The sequence below is a fragment of the Paralichthys olivaceus genome, chromosome 2 (genome assembly GCF_024713975.1).
Source record: "Paralichthys olivaceus isolate ysfri-2021 chromosome 2, ASM2471397v2, whole genome shotgun sequence".
NCBI lineage: Eukaryota > Metazoa > Chordata > Actinopteri > Pleuronectiformes > Paralichthyidae > Paralichthys > Paralichthys olivaceus.
In genome coordinates, this window is record NC_091094.1 from 19,267,035 (window position 1) to 19,290,416 (window position 23,382).

Below are 23,382 nucleotides of genomic sequence, written 5' to 3' on the forward strand. Positions count from 1 at the left end.
TGTTGATGACAACACTTATTCTTGATACAGTTAAAGAAAAGATTATTTTACTCACATGGATTTCACTTACAGGTACAGTGTGTAGAATTTATAGTGTTCAAATTACATGTTGCAGCTGAACACCCCTCACCTCACCCTCCCCTTCCAAACATGAAAAAGAACCTGTGGTAGACTTCAGTTGTGATAAAAACTCAAAAGGTGTTCAGTTTGTCCAGTCTGGACTAAAACATGGCGGCCTCCGTAGAGAGGGTCCCCTTGATGTAAATAAAGTATATTTCAATATAAAGGGCCTTTTCTAGGGTAAAGAAAACTACAATTTATACAGTTTAGATGAAACAAACTACTGAAAACATCAGAAGGATTATTCTACATTCAATTTCTGCCAATAGATCCCTTTCACCTAAATCTTACACATTGAACCTTTAAACATTGGTGTGAAATGTGGGCACTTTTATTTCAGTTTTTCAATTAACATTTTTATGTAGCAAATGCACTTCAATGGTAATCAGTACGTTGTTTGAAAAAAGTACAGAATCTGTGACAGTTTTAGTCAAATGACAAATACAGGGAGAAAAGCAACAGGACAAGCAACTACTGTCGGATTGTTCCACTACATCAACCTAAGTCTAGCATCTGTGACGGCTACCACCAGCCATCAGTGGTGACATGAATCAATGCGAAGCATTGCACAATACAGTGTCTTCACTAGCAATGCAAAAAACATTCAATAGAGTAGCATAAAATGTATGCTATAAAAAGTAACCATTAAATAAGTCTTGTGTAGCCAGCAAAGAAAAGCACATGGTGATCACAAACAGTTCAAATGAATGGAGACAATCATTAACGCTGGTTAAAAAGACATGATGCATCAAATACTATAAACTCCTAACAGCACTATATGCAGAGAGCAGAATGGCCTGAATTAACAGTTAAAATGGGTTTTTTCGCTGGTTAAAAGTTTTCTTCCAGTTCAACTCTCATGTATTCACAATATCATGACAGTAAAACTATGACCTCAGCGGCAGATATGCTGCAAACTTGCTGGACCTCGACAGGTCTGACATGCACTATCAGTACATGATGTATCTGAAAAGGAAGAGGTTCAAAGCAAAACTGTATTATTATTATTATTATTAGAGTCGTGCGTGCATGTGCGTGAAAACAAGCGACGCAGACACAAGATGGTTCACAGTCATTTCACAATCTGAGTACTAAAGTGAGTTCTCTTACATATGTGTAAATGTACAAGGACAGTGAGTGTGTGTGTCAGTGTTTGTGTTACTGTGGCTTTTTTCTACACATTTGCCACTCTTGTTTTGCAGTATAAATAAATAACAACATATGCTATTCAAACAAACCACGAGTCCGCCCGACTGTAAGACTGACTTTGTTGAAACACACGTTCGACACTTCCACAGATTTCCTGCTACAGTACACGTCCGCTGACCAAACTACACCAATAAGGCAGCACAGCACCTCAGGAATGAGAAGTAGATTTTTTTCGCCCAACAAAAAGCCATGACACTCCGAGGTTTGCTTGAATGGCACAACCGTATTATTTATTTTTCCTGCAGCAGGTGAGCCCACCCCCTGACCCCAGGTTGGTTAAGCCAGCTTCTGAGCAGTCTCCGTCTCCTGCTGGGTCACCTTCTCCTCAGACATGATGGTCAGCCACGGCGATACTGACCGAGTGATGGTCTGCTTGGCTATGTTGTAGTGGTTGATGAGGGTAAAGAGGCGTCCGCGGCCCCCAGGGCCCTGGGGTGGGAAGTTGCCATACATCCCAGCCGGCATGCAGCGTCCTTGCTGCTCAAAAGAGAGAAAGAAAGAGCAAGATTTAAAAATACCAAGAGATGAAAAATGTTATTTCGTGAAGCATAATTGAACATAATCACACAAGTTGACAAAATTCTGATTAAGTACAATGGCATTCTGTGATTAATGGTGTGAGAAAAGAACTAAGCAGGCGATAAACTGTTGCTGTAGCAACAGAGAAAAAGATCTCACTTTAAATGAGAAAGAGACCAGAAAGAAATGAAAACGAGCTGAGGCACTTTTTATGTACAAGTACCTGTCGCAGTGGATCAGGCTCTTATAGAGAATGAACCAGTCCTCGGTAACAATTACTCCACTGCCACAGAGTTTAAATTAGACTGTGATGAACAGTATCACTGAGTCTACCAGTCACAGTGTGACCGACAAGTGATCGAGCTGCTGCAGCTTTTATCCAGAATATTATTATTATTATTATTAGAAGTGACGTTAGTGGGGAAAAGCTATAAATGTCTGTACCATAAATATACTAGAAAGTCAAGGTAATAAAACATTAGCTCATACATTAATTCCAAGTAGGGCTTTAAAAGCAAATCTTGCATATTGAACTGAGCGATGGTACATTTTCATTGAATATTTCTTCTCTTCAATTTATAAACTTTAATTTCAAGTTAATTGAAAAGGTAAATTTGCATCAAAAACAGATTAACATGACTAATTAACCTTCAAAGAGAAAATACTCATATCATAACAAAGTCATTCCAGAAAATAAAGAGAAAATCTCATTTTATTATGGTCTTGGTAAATTTGGGGGAAAAATATGTGTCTGTCCTGTAGATGACTGCTTAGTGTCACACCGTAATTTACCACCATACTTATTGTAAGACGAAGTAACAACTATGAATATATCAACATCAGACAGGGTCACAAATAATGTCGCTGGTAGATGTTTACCGTGTAGACGAAGCTGTCGGGGCACGGCTGCTCGTACTGGTAGACCTTGTAGACGACCAGGAACACCACACACACAAGGAAGGCCAGGGCACAGATCACCAGCAAGGTCACCTACACATGAGCAGACACACAACAACAACAGCTCCATCATCAGCAACACCACGTCCTGTGTGATAACTCAGCCAGTCTAGCTGTCCTAAAGAAATGAGAGGGGAGATTTCTTTAACCATCCATCTAATATTTATACTGCGTGTCCTCTGAGGGTCAGGGGGGGGGCTGCAGCCAATCTCAGCTGTCATTGGGTGAGAGGTGGGCTACACCCTGGAGAGGTCACCAGCGTATCTCAGAGACAAACAACAATTCACAATTACGGGCAATTTAGAGTCTCCTGTTCACCTTGAATGAAAGCTGAATGTTTTTGGATTATGGGAGTAAACTGTTGTACCCGCAGAAACACACGCACACAGGGAGAACATGCAAACTGTGGGAAAATGGTATTGGCAAATATTACTTCTAAATTATTTTTAATTTATTTATTTAACCGGTTAAATAACAGTGTGAGGCTGCAGCTCAGAAATATCCATGAAGGTGTTCCAAGTTATCCTGTGTCTCTACATGTGATTGTGTATATGTAACAGTGACTAACAGCCAGTCAGGGCTACAAGATGTAACTCGACAGGGAAATACTTTGTGTGACCATCTGTGCAGCCCAGCTCTCACCTCTCCGGGGATTTCTGTAACAGCTACTAGTGTTTGTGTGAAGTGGGAGGGGGATAAGACATGGTGTGGGAGAAAAACGGCTCATTATTGTCAAAGAGGTTGACGGTGTATGAGTCGTTACAAATAAATGCGCTTATTTGCTCGAGTGCTTGTGGATATTTTGGCAGAAATGGTTCTGTGTTTGTTTGAGTCAACTGTTTCAGCTCTGAAATCATGATGCAAATGTGGATTTTCATGTCTGATTATTCTTGAGGACTCTTAGACAGGGAGTGAGGCCGCTCTCTGTACCGCTCCCCAGTCTGTTTGGCACAGAATTGATTATTAACAGCGTGTATCAATGAATAAAAGGATTTTCATCTGTTGGTGCGAGTCCTGCAGTTGTGCGGCGGAGCAGACAGTACAAAACGTATAAAGCAACGCAACAGGAGCTTATGAAAGAGACTCTCTGTGATGAAAGAGCCGCCTGCAGCATTTCAAAGCACCAATGTGAGGATACAAGCTGTGTTCTCACAGAAAGTGATGTGCCTTCTTTGCCTCTCAGATCTTTGAAAATTCAAGCTCTATTACTAAAGGAAGCTTCACAGTTTCATCTGTTGATTCTGGATGTGGAGGGGGAGAGCAGTCTGCATGCAAGGCACGTAGAGTTTGAGGAATTTTAAAGCATGCAAGGAAAAAGTCAGAGCTGGAGCAGGGGTCGTGTTTTTACATTTATTTTAATGATCTAGAAAACATCAGCTGGCCATAGGGGTGTTGAAGGATTGATGCTGCCGTTTGGAGGCCATCGCCATGGCAGCAGCTGGATTAATGGGGCGGGGTTAAGAGAATCATCGTGAAATTGTCTCACTGTGCAGCCTGGGCAAGAGGACAGGCAGCCCAGGACACGAGACGTGAGGGTAGGTCTGAGCAGAGAAAGCCACAGTCTAAGCTGAACTTGGAGAGGCAATATTATGACAGCAGAGACAAATGTCCTGAGCTGCAGGGAGACAGATGTCTGCTCGCCGGCATACGCATGTGTGGGAGTGTGGGAGAGCTGGGAAAGGGGATGATGCATGAGATACAGATGATGGTGGCCACATGATTCTCACTTTGAGTCGCTCGGAGACGCCTTCGATGATGCTGATGGAGAACTCTGCGATTTTGGGAGACCGTAGCTTCCCTTTCTTGCTCTCGCTGTCATAGTCTGCCTTTGTCTTCACCACCACCTGGAAGAAGAAACACACATGAGAGAAAAGATCCAATCAGCGTCATGAGGAGATTAGGATTCACAGAGGCAGGAGGGATGAAATTATTTCTATTTTGCTTTTCTACATATAAAAATAAATCTGCACAGATAAACATGTGTTCCGTTAATAACTGTTTTCCTTAATTGGACCATTTGTAATTAAAGAAGCACATCTAAAGGTCGTTTTTCAATCAATGGAAATGGATAAAATCTAAAAGCTCACCTTATCTGGTGCAGGAAACTGCAGCTGGCTGGCATCTAGCGGTGTTATGAGAGGGATGGTGTCAAACCCGTCTTCAGAAACCACCTTCCCGTTGTTCTTCTCGCTGAAATTATTCCCCAGTTTCACCATTTTCCCAACAAGGAGAAAAAGCACCAACCTGAGAGGAGAAGACAAGCGGCTTATTACGCCTTCAACCAAAGATGGTGCCGATGCTCCCTCTGCCAAACACACGTTCAATGAAAAGCAAGCCGTGATGTTCCCCCCCTCCCACACACACACACACACACAGCTGATGATGAGAGGCGCTTTGTGGGCCAGGAGAAAAGCCTGGTAACCACAAGAGCGCAGGAAAGGACGCGCACGGCTCCGACATGATGACACTGATGGAGGAAAGAAAAAACACCATTTACCGCATCCGAGCACCTACCAGATCTGTAGAGTCTCCTTCTCAGTCCCAGTTTTCTCCGGACGTGCTGCTCTTTACCGCTCCACTGCTGCTGGATGTGTGTGTGAGTGTGTTTGCGTGTTCGTGTGGTTTTTAGGTGTGACGCAGCCGATTTGCGGAGAGCTGCTGCACAATATGGCCAAATGGGTCCGTGCGCTCCCTCCTCCGAGCTGCTGCTGCTGCTGCTGCTGGATGCTGCTGCTGGCGTCTGGCTGCACTGCAAGTGATGTAACACACACACACACACACACACACACACACACACACACACACACACACACGTACTTCATCAGTGAGGACACTCATTGACATAAATATCTAACCCTAACCCTTAAACCAAGTCCTCAAAAAGTCCTTTGAATTTGTGAGAATTGAATCAAAATTGGCCCTCATAACTAACTACATGTGCACAGACACACACACACACTGAGCCCTTCACTAATTTAGCTTTATTTGTGCCCATTGATAAAGGGATTTTCTTTTTACATTATGTACATGTACTTGTGTAAAGCATTTTTTTTGTGTTCAAGAGAGTGTGTCCAGCAGAATAATCAGATTTTCGTCATGTTTGCTCGCACACATTTGAGATAAACAGACTTATATTCATTATTTATTGTATTTATTATTTAAGTTGTCTGGTGAAATCAAAATGTTAAGTATGTATTATTAATAGAAAATATGGGTTTCTTTTTTTATTGGTGCCTGACTGCCTGACAGGGACTCCTACGTTTGGTTTTCAAATATTAAATCAATTATAATCAATATTTATCTATCATCACACTGTCAAATGTGAAAGGAGTCGCTTCTATAGAAAACTACATCACACAAATGTGCAGTGGAGCTTTATTGCCAGCTCTTGTTCATCTAACATAACCTGTCCAGCCTAAAACCTTCACAAAATCGATTTAAGTCATTTTATTTTGAAAGGGCCATTGACCAAAATAGTTTTTTTGTGTCCAGCCCACATGAGTTTACCAGAAACCATAATAAGCCAGAACAATGACAAAATGAGAGTGAAAAAACAAAGATAATAGAACATATTACATACATGTCTCTGAATGCTAAGCCAAATATGAATCCAGTCCTTAAAGTTTGTAACTTTAAAGTTACACGTTTCAATCCGGCTCATTTGACAGATTTCATTTTGTTATTGAATCCAACATATATTTTTAGATACATCTTAATTACATGTACGCTAAACTTAAAATATATATCTTGACCTAGATAATTGGTTTTATAAAACCACTGAAAACCACTGTACTCTGCCTGCTCAGCACCAAACAGCAGACAGGTCCAATTAGAGCTTTTCTACATTTAGTTATATCTGATGTGGTGAAGAGCACAGTCAGCCTACAGTTCATTACTGTGAAGGGAGCCTGGGATTTTCAAACATGTAGTGATCCAACAAACAAATCACCTTAGATTATCAACAGCTATAACGAGTATATCCTAAATTGAGTACAGGACATCGTGCTAGTTTAAAAACATGACATTTAGATTTTACGGGGCCTTTATATCTTCGTATCTGTGACTGAGGTTTTATCCTGTGGCCTGTTGCCAGGCTACAGTGTGAATGAAAGGGGGTTATGTGCAGTTGCATAAATGATCAAGTTCAGCCTTTTAATCTACTGTATATATAAAATGCAGCAGCAGAGAGAATGACGGTGATCTCATTACATACTGAGACACAAACCACAGCTCCTCAGTGGACGGTCGCCTCGTAGCTACTACAGCTGCAGAGCCTCCGGGGGATGATGCTTACTGCTGGGTTGGAAGAGTGTGTGATGAGTCTGTGGTACAAAGTCATCGGTGATCCGATTTCTCCTCCCTGGGGCCTGAAAGAGGTGAAGTCATGTATTTCCTGAAAGTAAGGACAGCGTGGTGAGGACGTGACTGAGCAGTGTCACAGTTTGGTTGCTGGGCTCTTCTGTATCTTATTCTTTGAGATGTGAATTACAATCTGATCGGTGGATCATGTGGCAATTCCATGTGCTAAAGGGTTCCTGATTTTCGTATCTGTTTTTAGTATTTTGATGTAATCATCAGCTGTAGCTGTAATCTCAGCGGGCTGTTGTTGGTGTTGGCTCTTGTTAAAAACGCCTGGACCAGAACATACAGCATGAAAACATAAGGTTTAGTCATTTAGAAAAGTGATTCTCTGTGTAATGCAAAGAGATATAGGGAACAACTGCAGCAGGGAGATGTGTAGAAAGGCTCTCTGCTGCAGTTGCCTTCTCAGAAAAAACCACTAGAGGGAGGCACCAGGTCAATCATTTAGAACTGATGACAGCCTATGTTCTGCACAGTGTAAAGACTGACAAGCTGTTGAATGATGTGATCAATATCATTCATATAAACAGCAATTTTTATTTTTCTAAAATATATCAGAAAACTACCAGAAAAATCACTGACAAAAAGCCCCATTCAAACCATTCAAAAAATGTAGAACTTTTCCTCAACTTTTTTGAGTTCCTCAATGAAGATTTGAAAAGTTCAAATTCAAATCTTTTTGAAATGTTCCAGAAAAAAAAAATATTTTGCCCCAAAAATCTCACTATAAATTTAGCAGAAAAACAAAACTACAAAAAAATACTACAGAATATTAAACAAAAACACCACAACCAAATACTCAATAACTTTGGGAAGATTTTGGAAAAATTCAACAAAAATGGCTGAAAAAGTCAAGAAAAGTCAGAGAAAAATGTACAATATTTTGCATTAAATACACTTATAAAAGTCTGTGAAAATGTCCAGAAAATCTTCTTTAAAATCCCAGGAAAATCCTTGAAAATATTCAATGTAATTGTGTGAAAATTCTCAAAATTCTCAGAAAATTACGGGGGGGGGGGGTCCCTTCATATCTAATGTATTCATTAAATTAACAGTTAACAGGCCTGTATCCTCTCTCTCTCCCTCCTTTGTGAAAAATAAGAGGGACATACAGGAGGAGTATGGGAAGAGTTTAAGAAAAAAAAACAAAGATTTCCCCCAAATGAATCAGAAAAACATTACCCATGAAAGTCTCACATCTCTCGACATGTCACTCAACAGAACTGAACTGACACAGCGTAAATGTCAGTTTGGAGTGTCACATGATAAGGGGCATCTTCTATTGGATGATATCAGAATTTAATTTGGTCAAATTTTAGCAACTACTGAATTTCTCATATTCATGCAGTCACAACAATAAAAAGCTGCAGTTGCTGAAATATCTTGGAACTTCCACAATAAAAGTGTGACCGAACCTGATATAGCACTGAAACTGCTGTGTCTTTAAAACCTACTCTGCTCTTGGCTCTTTGCCCAGACGGTTCATTTCCCATTTCCCATCCAGCCACATGGGCTGAGCTCCACCACACACAGGAGACAAGGATTTTCACTCCGAGAGCAGCAACTCCACCAGCAGTCTGAACGCTGACTCCCTGAAGGACATCTGTCACTGACCCATGCAGGACTTCATCTCCCTCCACCGTGAAGGACGTCACAGCTCGTCAATCCTCTGAGAGGTCCAGGTATGATTTACACTCGGACGCTCATCGTGAGACAGCTGTGAGCCAGTCAAGTTCACCGTTCTCAGATTTGAGCAGATTACACAGGAGCTTTACGTTAGTAAACTTTGCTCTAGTATTGATCTGCTGACTTTTGGATGGTGGTGTGTCAAATGACTCATTGAATGTGCTGTGTCTGGTGTTTAAAGGTCCTGCTGCCATGCCGGAGCTATTGTCTTTTGCGTGAACACAAAGCCTCTTTTCACAAATGTATAATTCCTCTCACTAGATGACCCAGCAGTTTGTGGTGGGTGTGATGTCCTGAGGTCTAAAGCAGGTGGAATTAGTCCGAATGTTTTTAAAGGACAGAACTTTGGAAAGAGCAGTGATGTTGAGACTGGAAGTTTGAGGAGTTGTTAAGACTTCTGATTGAGCAGAAAAATGAAGTAGCAGGCAGCAGTGACCAGGCTGCATAAACAGGATGCTGTAGTCTTCTCACACACTCTCACACACACACACACACACACACACACACACACACACACACACACACACAGAGACAGACACACAGACACACAGACACACACACACACACACACACACACACACACAGAGACAGACACACTCACTCTGCTTGAATGAACAGGCCCCACCACCAGCACTGTTGATGTGATGAGCAGAGAGAGTTTCTCCACAAGCTGTCTGGTTTGTAGTTGTGGACGAGTTGCACAGAGGCTGCATCATGTGGGCTGTTAGTGCTGCTGATGTTTCCGGAGGATTTTTTCTGGGGAGATGAGGTCACAGGGAGACACACCCAGAGGCTTGGGGCCCTGAGCAGGAGCGGACATGGGTGGAAGACATTCAACAGTGGCTCTGACTCAGTCACTCGCTGGGAGGAAGCCGCTCTGTTGGAATTTCCACTCAGTTTGGAGGAGAGGAATTTAGGTCTGAATGTATGAAACCCTTCACATGTATGACATTACTAACATGGGTCATTTCTCCCTCACATACACAAATAGAAGTCTTACGACTTTACTAGCACAAAATAATGTGCTTCATTTTCATATAAACAAACATTTTGCAAAAGATTTCTTTTACCAAAGGGGGGTAATCTAATTTCCTTTTTTAAATCTCAAAAAGGATTTTATATGAACCTAAGTAAAAAAACTTATTTCCATTGGAATGTGGTTGGAATGAGGATCATTTCCTTTCAGCCAGAGAGATCAAGTTGGATGACCTGTGAACTTTATGGAAGCGTTTAAACCCCCACCACTTCCTGATCTCTCTTCTCCTCACATGGACACTCACACACAACAAGTGCATATTCACTGACACTGATTTGACTGCTGTCCAAGGATAACAGTCACTTTTTAAAATAGTATAATCTTGAGTCTTCAGCCTGAGAGCTCTACTCTAATATTTACAAGGTTCAGATTTAGCCAGACGGACTTGGCTGAGCGGGCTGACTGGGTGTGATGTGACGTGTGTGTGTTCCATGCCTCTCATCAAAGAGTTGGATCAAAGACACAGGAACCATGTGGAAGATATGCATTATTGTATTTACCTCAAGGCAGTTCTTGTTTCATCTGTGCTTATGTTGTTGGTTTGTTTGCAGTATTACGCAAAAACCATATTCGATTTCCATGAAACTTTGTGGAGGTGTGGAGCTTTAAACACTCATTAAACATTGTGAGCACGTTTTTCTACATTTTTGTTCATTTCTCAGAGAAAAATTCATGTCATCTCGATGCAATTTGGTGCAGAACCAAATAAAAATCTGGATCTAGTTCATTTAAATGTGGTTTCATAAGGAGACTGTTGGACCTTGGCGGAGGTAAGCACTCAACTGGGTAACCTTCTACTTAATTAGCCAAATTTTTTTCTACAAGATGTTTCTAAATTCATGTCTTAATCTCAACACCATAAAGTGCAGCATAAAGAACTTAGTGAAGTGGGCTGCAAAGATCTCAATCTTCCATCTATGTGTGGAGCTACTGTCTTCATTACATGTACACACTACAAGGACCTTGCTGTGCAGCAGATTGAGTCACTCAGATGAACACATTGTTAGCAGCGTTTCAGTGCAACATGCTGTGGTCAGCCCTGTGTAATGCAACACATCAGACAAGCTCTGAACACAAAGAAACTCCACTTCAAAACCAACATGACGTGTTTTTCACTGAACTCTATTTCTGAGGTATATTTTCCAAAATTACAGACTCCACTGACCGATGCTTGCAGCACAGCCAAGCCCAGCCCTCGACCATGATGGAAAACTTTAGACATCAATGATGTCCTCTTTTGTAGGGAAACTATGGATGATGATGAAGTTGCACAGTTGCTCTTACTCATTTATTGTGTGTTTGCTACAAGACAGAGGAAAGACATGGAGTGTACAGTCGTGTTCACAGTGGACCAGCTGATGTCGTGTTTCACTCCGTGACAGATCTGGATCAATGGAAGAATTTGTTTTTCTTACATTGAAGAATTATAGAGATCTGTAGTTTAGATCCATAAAGAGGCTGAAATTTAAGTACATCGAATTGTTTATCTTGGTTCATTGATTTTGGATAAATTCATTTAATATCATTTATTTTAATTCAATCATTTAAATTTGAGATACTTCATCAAATTAATTGGGTTTAATCAAATCAAAGTTAGTTTAATTCAAACATAAGTGATCGATTTAACATATTCTATTAATTGTATTGTTTAATCCAATTTAATTAAACACACCTTAGATAAGGACATTTAATAAGAATAAATGTTGTATATTTTGTTGCATGAGTTTAATTTAATAAAATAATAATCTAATTGAATCTAATCCAAACTTTGTCCTTTTCAGTTGCTGATTGTTTCATTTTACATTCACTGTGTAAAAACATCCATGTAGAGACAGAAAGTAAATACAGTATGTCCTGTTAAACTGTGCATTGAAAAATATAAACAATGGCCAGAAAATATTTTTCAATCATCAGCATCTTGACTCATCTGGACTATTTGTGACTTGAACATCCTCTGAATACCTGAAACACTTCACTGTTCAGACACTCCTCTGTTATCTGCAGACAATAGACGCTTCCCTCTTTGTCTGATTTTCAAAATACAGCACACGACACAGTTTTTTTTACACGTCTGTGTGATTGGGTAAAGGCAACCATGCTCCATAACCTTTGACCTGTGTTCAGCTTGAAGCCACACAGGCAACTTTAAGAGTCAGACACTGCAACAGCACATTTTAGCAGCTGTGTTAAAATGTTCCTGTTGGTTTTACCCTAAAAACTCTCATCACATCCTGTAATACAGACGTGGTGAAACAACTTAATTTCAAAAGGATGTAATTTTAGTAGATTTGAAGTAGCAGAATATGACGACAACCTTGGTCAAATAAACAAGATTCTGCTTCAGCTTCAAACTTTGACTTAAAGAGAACCTGTTGCTACCTGCCTGTGAGAGTATGGTGAGGAAATATGGTTGTCTCAGAAATACTCTGAGCAACAATAACATGCACTGACACAGGGGCCTCTACACACTCCAGTGATTAGTTTAACATGGCCTGCAACACTAGGAACATTAATTTATTAGGATTGTTTCATTACCATGCATCAGACCATGAAAACATGTCAGCTGATTTCATCCTCAGAGCACTAAGAATCACTTGTTATGCCAAAAAAAAAAACTATGAATGCACTTGAAAGAACAGAGGCCCAGTGTTGCTCTGATCGACCTTGCAGTGTTAGGAACTGGTCAAGCCTGATCTCTGAAAGCGCCCTGAGCCACATCCTCACACAAGAATGAATTCCCACTTTATCTCATGACTCACAACATCTTTTTATGGCTGAGACTTTCTACCCAACACAACCAGGCACACAGGCCACGAGTCGGTCCCTCCCAACTTTATTACACTATAGTATCAGCTGCTGACAGGAGGCCGAGGGAGGAGACTTGGGCAGGGAGGGACCTACCTGCTGATAGAGAGAGGAAGAAATGTGACGGCAGAGCACCACTGCTTCCCACTGAACAGTCTCAGGAGAGTATGCCTGCAAGCTGAGGGAGATACACACCCATACCAGCGGCGGTCCATTGACTGGAGCGAGAGGGGATCAGAATGGGGGGCACTTTAAGTCAGAAGAGGAGCAGCAGGAGGGCCAGCTCCAGGAGTCACACCAGCAGCAGCATGTGAGTCAGATCACTCACCTGTTTGACACAGGTGTTTGTGCAAAGTCCACCCCCATTTAGTTTTGAATTTGTTGTCACGAACTTATAATAACAAACTACACTTTTCTGTTAAGTTGTATGCAGCTAAACTGATACCTGGAACTACAAGAGAACACTTGTGGCCGAACTTAGTTGAATTTGTTTTCCCTGTGGTGTGACTGGCCTCTGTTTCAGCGTACACTTGCACTCACATGCAAATATTCACACAGCCTCAAAATGATTCCAGTTAAGACTTCATATGGACGGACTGTACAATATGTTTGCTCGCTGGCCTTGAACAAACACGTGGCTGTGTGTGAGCTCTGCAGCAAAAACAGCAGTGACAACAAAATGTGATCGTCTTACACAACGTTCAGCAAGTGCACATTTTTAAGGTGCAACATTTTAAGAAGGGGTCTGGTGTTTGGTCACATGATCCAGTTTACGGGGCTGTCTGAACAGATCCACAGTTGTCTCATCACAGTATGATGTCATTGTGAGAAATGTAGCTTCACTGTGTCAATATTTGCTTGAGGCAATCCACGTCCTCTTTGTTCTGGGAGGCACAGCAGCAGATCTGCCCTGTGTTGGTTTGACAACAGACACATGGGTCTGTGAAACACTGTCAATAACTTTACTTCCAGTGTTGTGGACTGAAAACATCCCACATTATTCACTTATGGAGCAGAGAGAGAAACATTCTGCAAACACAGAAACTGACTCTTACAAACTCTGTTAACGCACAGCTCTGGACAACTGGTTGATAGACAGCATTTTACTAATGGTCCGCATGTAGTTCCCATATTTTGACATAATACTTGTGATCAGCAGCGTTTCATTTCATCAATGACAACTATTTTATTATATTTGTTTAACCCCAATTTATGGAAAAGTTAGCTCTGAACTTCATCAAATTTTATTTTCAACAAATAACCACAAAATGTGAAAGTTGGATGTATATACGTGTCTTATTCAATCTATTCCTACATTCGTGTAATCTCACACTGTAGCTCCAGATTAGCAGAACTGTTTCCTCTGCTGTCTTAACAATCTCATCCTCATAATTTGACCTCATTAGCAAAAAGAAATCACTGCCACCATGGAAACCGTAAACAAGGGTGTTGGCAGCTGTAGTCTTAAAATGCATAGATGACATAAAAATTCTAATTGAGACTAAAATGACTATAACTGATCCACATTTTCATCAAACTTAATTAAAATCTGGTTCCAAACACTGATGGTCACGTTCTGCTTAGTACAGAACAAAGTTAGAGGTTAGATTTCGTTTGATGCTGGGGCCTTCAACCAGCACACTAAAGAACAAACTGAGTAAAAAAGCACTCTGCTCTTATTTTCCCCTGTACATATATGCATCTGCCCGTATTCCTAACTTTGGCTGTCTGTCTGTGAGTTGGTGGTCTCAGTCTCTTCTGCTCTCACCCAGGCTTTGGGTGAGTTGATCTGTGTTTTGACGACCGGTGCGTCAGGCTGGCATGTATCAGCAAATCTCTCTCTGGCTTTCTCCCAGTTCTTCTGGGACTTTGATTTGGTCGTAGAGACGCTGTCGAGAGACATGGCTGCACCGGCACCCAGGCCTGACTGAGACTTTCTGATTTTCAGTTCAATCTGTGGAGAAAGGAATGAGAAAAAAAGAAAATCAAATATCGTTGCTATTTTAGAATACATCTATGTTAAAGCAGATGCTACAGTTTGACATCTCCAGTCAGTAAGGTGCTCTTACTGGGTTCTTCATTCCAGTTCCCCCTTTGCCAAGTCCCTCTCCTTTCTTCCAGCCCATCTTTTCCAGCATCTTCCGTCCTTTATTGACTTCACTGATCTCCCTTTCAAAGGAAAATCATAGTATACAGTTATGACTGAAATCTATTATTTACATTCTTTAGCAAGAATCAAAACAACAGACTTACTCGTGAACAGAAGCAGGAGCATCATCTCTTTGGAAAACCCCCTCACTGCCCACCGCCTGTCGACGATACTCTGCTCGGTCCTTATATTTGGGGTTCTTCAGGGCTTTGGTCTCCTCATTGCTCTGTTTACAGAAAACACAGAGGTGAGTGACTGTGTAAAGAAAAATAGACGGTTTAACCTAGCTGCTGCTAACACTGACCTGCAGGCCATATTTGGCCTTCATCTGTTTCAGCTCCTTCTGTCTCAGTGCTTCTTTATCCTCTTTGGTGAGAGAAGGGCCTTTAGGGAAAACAATGAGATTTAAGTGAAGCATATCACTGCTGTTTCATGAGCCAGAATCATTTTCTTCTGTGTTTCCTTTTGACTTGCTCACCTGTGTTCTCCTCTCTCTTGTGCTTGCTGAGGTGAGCCATCACCTGCCCAGGCTCACATCCATCACAGGTGTCAGTGCCTGAGTGGATATGGAAAGAGAGCACAGTCTCTCCCATCTTCACCTCATCACCGTGCATCAGCACATGCGGCTCACATATTGCTTTGGGCTGTAGAGGAAACATTGATAATTATGTCACTGCTAGCTTCAAGAATTCCTAATTTATTTGAGAAAAAAAATGCTGACCTGTAAGATTCGGTTGCCATTGATGACTGTTCCGTTCTGGCTTCCCTGGTCCACCAGCACATAGCTCTGCTGCTCCTGGTCAAAGTGCACCTCTGCATGGAACTGGAACCGAACAACAGTTAGAGACATCACACACCCATGCATTACTTAAATTAATTATTATCTTCCCTCAGTAAATATAGAAGTGAAGAGCGTTACCTTGCTGACTCCCATCTCTGGTATTCGGATTGCATGATCCATATCTTTCTCTCTGCAACAGAAAACAGCACGTTGTCATCAAAGAGCTTCACGACCCATTTCAACACAAATAGATAAATTACTTTTGGTTTAAAACATTGAACACCTGGAATGATGCTATTTAGTGTTATAAATGATCTGCAAAAATGTATTTTAATAATTGTTCATCAGGTTCTTCAATATATAAAAAGGAAAGTTAAATCATCTGATCCATGAGTAAAACAATAATCTAATCTGCACTGTGATTTTGTGATCTGTTGCACCTCTACTACTTGTACTACTCACAAAGATGGTGTATTTTTTAATTCTTAAAGCCATGTGGCTCAGTATTGCAGCTTTAGCACTAACAATTGATCCTCTTAAAACTGCCCACACTAATTTTTAAGTTCTTGGTATGAAAGCATCAAACTTTTACTGAGACAAAAAGAGAGAAAATGACACAAACCTGCCGATGGTGGCTGGAGAGTCGGCAGTGATGATGAACAGAGTGCCCACCTGCAGCACTGGAGACCTGACTACTGTCACTCTTACACAAGGCGGCCAAATGTTTGCATTGACTACAAGAAAAATACACCCCCAAAAAAGTTAAGACAACAAATACAACACAAGTTATTACCAGCTTAAACCTCACACAGAACTAATAGTGAGCATGTGCACCCTGGACAGGTGCTAAATCCATCGCGTCTTTCCTCTCACCTTCCAGACTCTGAGTCTCCATCTCGGATTCTGGGCTTTCCTCGGAGGGGGATGCAGACGATGATGAGAATGAAGGAGTAGACTCCCACTTGTCTTTCTCAGACTCCGTGATCTCACCCTCCTCCGGTTCGCTATTCCCCTCCGAGTCATCACTTCGAATCTTGCTCTTTTTCTTCTTCTTCTTCTTCTTTTCTGATTTCTTCCTTTTCTTCTCGGTTCTTCCCTTGTCATCGTGCCGTGAACCGTTTTTCTGCTTCTTCCTCTTCGAAGATTTGTCGCTCTCCTCCCGACGTGAAGCCAAGTCTGCACTGCGAGACCTTCGCTTCAGTTTCTGGGATTCTGTGCTCCTCTTCATTGTTTTCAGCTCGACCCATTCTATTTCTTCTTGTTCCAACTTCATATCATCAAACGTTAGTTCCTGCCATCAGACAGTCAAAGGTGTGATTAGCACCTGCGGTGATTGTTCACTGACAGCAGGCCAGCGGCTTTGTATTGTAGCTCCTGTGCCTTTTGGCCCAATGCATGATCTCAGTCTTCAAACACAACTCATCATAGACCTCAACCACATTATGTCAGGCTTAACATGAAAATCCCCAGTCATCCAAATATTAGTTTGTGCGCAGATTCATACAAGAGGTGACTAAAACATTGAGTGTGGTTTACAACACAGTAGAGAAAGTAATGATCACTTCAAACATGTTAACAGTTCATTTAAAAAGCTTTGTGAAACATCCTACAGAAAATGTCTATGATCCCAACTCACTGGGAAAACAATTGAACTTTGTTAAGTTTTCTAAGAACATATTACAAACTATCTATAATAGTATTAAAGGTGTGGTTTGTATAAATGATAGGAGCTGCTGCCTCTAATAAAAGTGTATATGGGATTTTTTGTTGCTGAAAAGTATAAAATAATCTATTAATGATGGTAGGAGAAATAACTAAAGAAATAAGTGGAACTATTTTTAAGATCTTAACATGGTGGTATTAAAAATGTACCTCTGTGTGCAGCGATTTTCCAGCGAGAGGAAATCTTCATTTTAGCCAAAGAGCTAGTCACCTCTTGCACCTAGGTCAGAGGAATATTCTTTTAGTCAACTAGCCTCAAATGAATACAACAAGCAAGTGTTTGAAGACTGAGACCAACAAAGTCCAGAGATTTGTTTGGGCAACGGTACAAAGTCAAATGGCAGCTGTCAGCCACAAAGAATAAAATGACTACATGCCATGGATCGATGAAAGATTTGGTTTTGACATACCTTATCGTCCTGGTGTGATGTTTTCTTGAGTCCTTTCTTGAACTTCCTGCCTTTCTTTTCAGCAGTGTACGTGTCTGGACACGGCTCTACACCGGTCTGTGCAGCAGGAACCTCAATCCTGGAATGAAACTGATATCGGCCGCTTTCTGCTTCGCAGTAGTAGTAAATGCCTGTGTTGGCATCGTAGTACAACTGACTAGCCTGAGGAAGAAAAAACAATATTTACAAAATCAAATGATTGGTGCTTGTTAATCAAATTGCTGCTGATATGAATTCTGCTATCGACGCCAAAATTTGAGGAAGCTGACAAACCGAGTCGTAGTAGAAGCCTGTGCTGTGATCGTAGTACATCCCTGTGGTCTCATCAAACACAAAGCCGGTCTGTGTCATTGCCTCTTCAGCAGTGGCCCTCAACATATCAGCTATAGATCCTGCATCGCCCTCCTAGAAGAGACAACATCAAATATTTATCTGAAACTGTTAACTGACATTTTTAAAGAAACAATTGAATCCTTGAGTCATTTTTGTGCCAAATTTGAAAGGATTCTCTCGAGGCGTTCCTAAGACTTCACGATAAATAAGTGGGTTATGTGAGGTCATAGTAACTTTGATCTTTGACCACCAAATTATAATCAGATCATCCTTGAATCCAAGTGAATGTCTGTGCCAGATATAACGGGATTCTCTATGGTTGTTCCTGAAGTAACATTTCCAAGATCATTAGGTCACTGTGACCAAATTGGAATGAATTCTGCTTCTAGTAACTGTTAAAATAACTAACTTTTTAATAAACTGACCTCTGTTGCGACTGTAACACTGCTGTTAGGTTGAGCTGGCTCATCTGCAGCTGCTGCTTCGTTTGGTGTTGAAACCTCTACAGACTTGCTGTGGTCAGCTCCGTCCACTGCTGCTGATGCTGCTGCTGCTGCTGCTGCTTCTGCTGCTTCTGCTGATGCTGCTTCTGCTGCTGCTTCTGCGATCACACCTTCCTGAGGATCTGCTGACTCAGTGTTCTGATAGTAGCTTCCATAGTAGTAGTTGTAATAATCTGGAAGAGAATATCCAAAGATTTACAACGGTTTTCTGATATTGTCATCCTATCCAACAAATACGAAAGTTACACACCAGATTCTGTCCACACATTTTCTTCTGTCTGAGTTTCACTGTTGACTCTGTCTTTATCCTTCTTCTTCCGTTCATGAATCTCTGCACTCAGTTGATCCACCTGAAACAAAATAATTCAGATCAATAAATCAAATAATTCGGAATCCTAACATGATGATCTGATTGTTCTGATTCACAAAACCAAAATCCTGAGTTTTCTAGAAGAGGACCAAGCTACCTAAAGTTATGTCCAAACTCCACTTTACACAGCATATACAATGAATAGTTCATCGACTTTAATAAAATAAAACATTCACCAGAAGAGAATAAATAAAGGACTTGTTAGGTAATCAAGCCGCCTTCTACTTGTGGTCACAGCAATTTTTCAAAATATAACTCTTTGAATGTGAGATGTTGCTGTTAAGGATTGAATATCTCAATGTTTTGGACTTTTTAAACGAGTTGTTTCCATTGACTGCAGGATGTAGTAATAATATTTCCTTTATCTGACTATTTTATAAACCAAACAATGAATTGCATTATCAAGAATAGATTCACCACTGAAGTCTCTACTGTCACTCATGATGGTCCATGTGTCAGCGTGGACTGACCTGTTTCCTCAGGTCTTCGTTGTAGCTCTCTGTGCTCTTCTGGAGTCTCTCAGACTGATTCAGCTGCTTCTGTAACTTTGCCAGCTCGGATCTGCACTCTCTGAGCTCATGCTTCAGTGAGTCTGCTCTCAGACGTAGCTCAGCCACTTCACACTCCGCATCATTCTCTCCATCTTCGTTCTCCATTAGTTCAACTGAAGATGTTGACATTGAAAAGTCTAAGTTATTCATGAATACAGCGTAGAATTGGCAAAACAATTTACATAAAATATAAAAGGCATCATGACAGATTGTAAGGCCCTGTTCAGACCTAGTTAGATCTGTCCTGACAGATCTGATCAAGAGTGGAAAGCCTGCCTCCTAAGACTTGGGATCAGATCTCACTTCCCTGCTCTAGATGCAAATAACCACGAACGTCATTTTGTTTGCAAAAACCAAATTATGTTGTTTTAATCCAGTTTGAATATATATATACATAAAGAGAGAGAGAGAGAGAGAGAGAGAGAGAGAGTCAGGAGGGGCTGAATGAATCAATGCCGTATGTAGATCTACTATGAAGAAAGATTTGACCCATTTGAGAAAGACAGAAATACATATATAGAGATCACTATTGTTAACACTGCTACTGAGAGGTGCAGGAACACTTGAGATTAATAGTGAAAGTGTCACAGGTCAGAGGATGTGAGCCTGGAGCTGCAGCCTCACTTCATCCACACTGAACTCCTCTTACCGCTTGTTCCGTCTGCGGCTCCTCGGCTGTGAGTTTGGCGTCAGCGCGGCGCATGAACCGACCTGAAAGTTGAAAATAAACATCTTGAAACCACTCTGCTTTTCCGACACACTCCGGTACATGTTGAGAAGATTATGAGTCAGAGTTATAACCGTGGAAACGTTTACAGTCCACCCTGCTGTCCGCCGCCATTTACTGACTGCAAAGCGCGTCACAGCGGAAGTGTTTCTTCTTCACGTTTGGCGGACCTCTGTTCCTCACTGTCAATCTGTCACAGCAAGAATAGACTTACCGCCATCCAGCGGCAAACGTTGGTAATATTTTTTAATAACAAAAAAAGATAAGAAAAGACAGATCCTGCTTTTTCGGCTCTCGTTTTGACCCTTTACACTCTTTTATTATTGGTATAATTATTTGTAAACGATGCAACACTGGGTCTTTTAAGACTTAATGAATAAAGTGATGCAGTAAGGGAGGAACTAAGGAAGCATTGAGCTGAGCAGGCCCACAGCACTTTAAATATATTAAGTGCCACAGGTCATCTTTTATTTAATTACAATTTGTTTCTCCTGTTACTATACATTATTTTGTATATTTCTAAAATCAAACAGGCAAAATACAGACAGTACATTGTGTCTGCTTATGTACTGCACAGTATTCTTTGGTGTGCCCTGCACCAGCAAAAGATGCATTTCGCTCAATGCCTTATCGAACAGTTTTTCAATCTTGTTTGCATGATCGTTGAGCTATAGCTTAAACAGAGTGGAAGGGAACTGGGCCAAAAAGGCTTTAATGAATACATCATATATCTCATACTAATGAATGGAGTTGTCTGAGTTATATGCAGATGAAGAGGCCTGTCTACTTTAATGCAACACAGCACATGCATACACTTTACATATGTACCATTTAGTGTACATTGGTGAGCATGCTGTATATTAATATATTAACATAGTTTTTGCTGTATGCACACTTCACATACAAGACCTCATATGATTATTTGAGTTTTGTGTAGGACATTGTTAATTGGCTATTTAGCTGTCATAATATTTTATAATAATGTGACAATAACATTTTGTGCAGTGGTTACTCTCTGCATTCTCCAGCTGTTGTAGTGCTTTTTGACCACTAGATGTCAATGCAACACTGATTCTGGCATCTGACTAGAGTCCTTTAAGAGGACTGATGTGCCGACTGAGGCTGGTGAATGGGCCCACAGTCATTTCTGACAGGATGTGGTCACAACGCTTAACCGTCTCTGCCAGCTGCTTGTAGTTTGTGCTGGTTGGTGGATGTTCATCTCATGGTGTTCAGTTTGTGCTCATATTTAACATGTTAGAGTCTGTCGTTGTCATACTAAGGCAGAAGTGAGAACTGCTCTATGCTGCAATGTAAATCAGTTGTTGTCAGTTTGTCCTTCCCGTCCCTCTGTTGTTCCTCAAACAAACACAACTCTTCTGCTCACATTTTTGACTCACTTAGTTCCTGCTCATTAGTTTCCACTCCTGGAAAACTAATTAAACAAAAAGAACTTGGAATGTCTGATGCCTCCAGATAGTTTGCTGACACTTGCCAACACCAGGCCATCTCTCTATGTGTCTGAACTTATTTCAGGCTCCAGAGGAAAGGCTGTTATGCAATACTGTGGCTGCAGCATTGTTGTCTTAAACTGAAACACACTTCTGTTTATAGCAAAAGCATATTTAAAGCATTGTAATGTAGACTCTGTGTAAATATATTATGTGTGTATGAGCACATTTTATCTTTGCATTCTTTCACACACTTGAGCTGTGAAGCCACAGAGCAGCCCTGTCTGAAAGATATTGTTACACGATGCTAAGGTGACTAAACATACTCGTGTCATCAGTCAAATTTGTACTGTAACAGCCAGAATTTGAGAAAAACTCCAGAATAAGTTGAGGAAGGCCAGGTTGTTTTCCCTTCTAGTTTTAATGACTTTCTCAAAAAAAAACCTTTCAGGTTCCTCCCACTGAGTTTGAAACCTGAGCTCTTCTGAGCTGTGTTTGGATTTTGGTGGAGCGTCAGACTTCTTGGCAGGAGCCATGGTGGCTGTGGTGGTGGTGGTGATAGAGCAGCCTTTGAGAATAGGTTGGTCTTTTTATCTTGAGTCACACGCAGCTGCCTCACGCTGCCTACTGATGTTTAATGATGCCGTTTATTTTTAGACGTAAAAAAGCTCCAGTCCTAAAGGTTTCCTCTCTGAGTACGACTGGCAGGAAAAACTGTGTGTTTTAGTTCAGTGTTTAGAGCAACATGTTATGATTTCATGTCAGGGATGGTAATAGGAACGCTTCCTTATGTAACCTTCTTATCCTTGGCTACCATGAGTTTTCACTGACCACTCTGGTGCAGTTACTTGGAATAAACAGGGAGTCCATGGAAACAAAGTCTTAAATGTTCTTTCCACTTTCAGACATCACATTTCTCATGTGTTGTAAATTATTAATCACAAACTGTATGATCCAACTAATGATCATGGATTATTGAACAGTATCAACACAGAAAATCTTTTGTTCTGATAAGCCTGAGCTTTTGAACGTTTGGAACGTGTCTCAGTAACTTCAAAAAGAGAAAATCCTTATGCTTTTGTGAGAACATTGTTCACAGATAAGAAAGAGAAACTACCCAGAGTAAAGGCACAGACTGATCCTTGTGCACTGAGGAAAAACTACTCCTTGATTACTGCCTGCACATGACCAGTGCATCCTGGGATCCCCATCACCCTCAACCCAGTGCTAAAAGTTCCACAGTGAATGGGCAGTGGACCCACTCCACCCTTTTCTGCTCAGATATGGAAACTCTGAGGCTGACTGAGGCATGTGTGTCTCTGCTGCTGGGCGAGAATTTGGGAGGAGTTTAGCTGCATGGTCGAGCCAAACCTTTGAGTTTCTGGCAGTGTGGGTCGATATCAAAGAGAAATACACAGAAGATGCTTTGTCATAGTACTCTACAGGTGTACTAGAAAAAAACACAGAATTAAAAGTCACTAAATTACTATTACAAACACTGCTGCCAGCATGGCTATTTATTTTTTGATCTCCTTAATACTATGTGTGTATTTTAAATCCCTCTTTCTCTTTTCAAGTGTTTGCCTGTTTTATCATCGGTCCATCTGCAAATTAAAGGATAAAGTCATTTTATCTAACACAATGAAATATTC

General features: G+C 41.0%; 3 protein-coding genes across 6 annotated transcripts in view; 1 reads left to right on the plus strand and 2 right to left on the minus strand.

Annotated features, from left to right (window-relative positions):
* Positions 1-435: 435 nt before the first annotated feature.
* Positions 436-7,137, minus strand: nsg1 (neuronal vesicle trafficking associated 1). The gene is made up of 6 exons (XM_020086985.2): positions 7,019-7,137; positions 5,320-5,554; positions 4,893-5,049; positions 4,533-4,649; positions 2,728-2,838; positions 436-1,806 (listed from the first exon to the last, which is right to left on the minus strand). Exons 3-6 carry the CDS (start codon positions 5,019-5,021, stop codon positions 1,606-1,608), a joined length of 558 nt encoding a protein of 185 aa, XP_019942544.1. The 5' UTR covers positions 5,022-5,049; positions 5,320-5,554; positions 7,019-7,137; the 3' UTR covers positions 436-1,605.
* Positions 7,138-8,702: 1,565 nt separating this feature from the next.
* The window catches only part of tacc1 (transforming, acidic coiled-coil containing protein 1), a 28,788-nt gene continuing 14,108 nt past the window's right edge, over positions 8,703-23,382 (plus strand). The window contains exon 1 of one of the 3 annotated variants that reach the window (XM_069510431.1): positions 8,703-8,849. Coding sequence is in view for 2 of the 3 variants with exons in the window: in XM_069510422.1 (XP_069366523.1) it covers positions 12,934-13,004 (71 nt within the window). In the remaining variant the exon portion in view is untranslated. Of the gene's footprint in view, positions 8,850-12,788; positions 13,005-23,382 lie in introns of those variants that run through there. The other 2 variants (XM_069510422.1, XM_069510418.1) reach the window with 2 other exon arrangements.
* On the minus strand, positions 13,783-20,446 carry aggf1 (angiogenic factor with G patch and FHA domains 1). Of its 2 annotated transcripts, none has more exons than XM_020086740.2 (16): positions 20,354-20,446; positions 20,202-20,263; positions 19,472-19,665; positions 18,882-18,981; positions 18,554-18,804; positions 18,069-18,200; positions 17,757-17,957; positions 16,498-16,915; positions 16,247-16,358; positions 15,763-15,814; positions 15,565-15,666; positions 15,322-15,487; positions 15,148-15,227; positions 14,948-15,069; positions 14,764-14,863; positions 13,783-14,648 (listed from the first exon to the last, which is right to left on the minus strand). In XM_020086740.2, the coding sequence occupies exons 3-16, from the start codon at positions 19,655-19,657 to the stop codon at positions 14,409-14,411; spliced, it is 2,262 nt and encodes a 753-aa protein (XP_019942299.2). In that variant the 5' UTR covers positions 19,658-19,665; positions 20,202-20,263; positions 20,354-20,446; the 3' UTR covers positions 13,783-14,408. The 2 variants fall into 2 exon arrangements, with proteins under 2 accessions (XP_019942299.2, XP_019942300.2); XM_020086741.2 differs by lacking the exon at positions 16,498-16,915 and adding an exon at positions 17,497-17,566.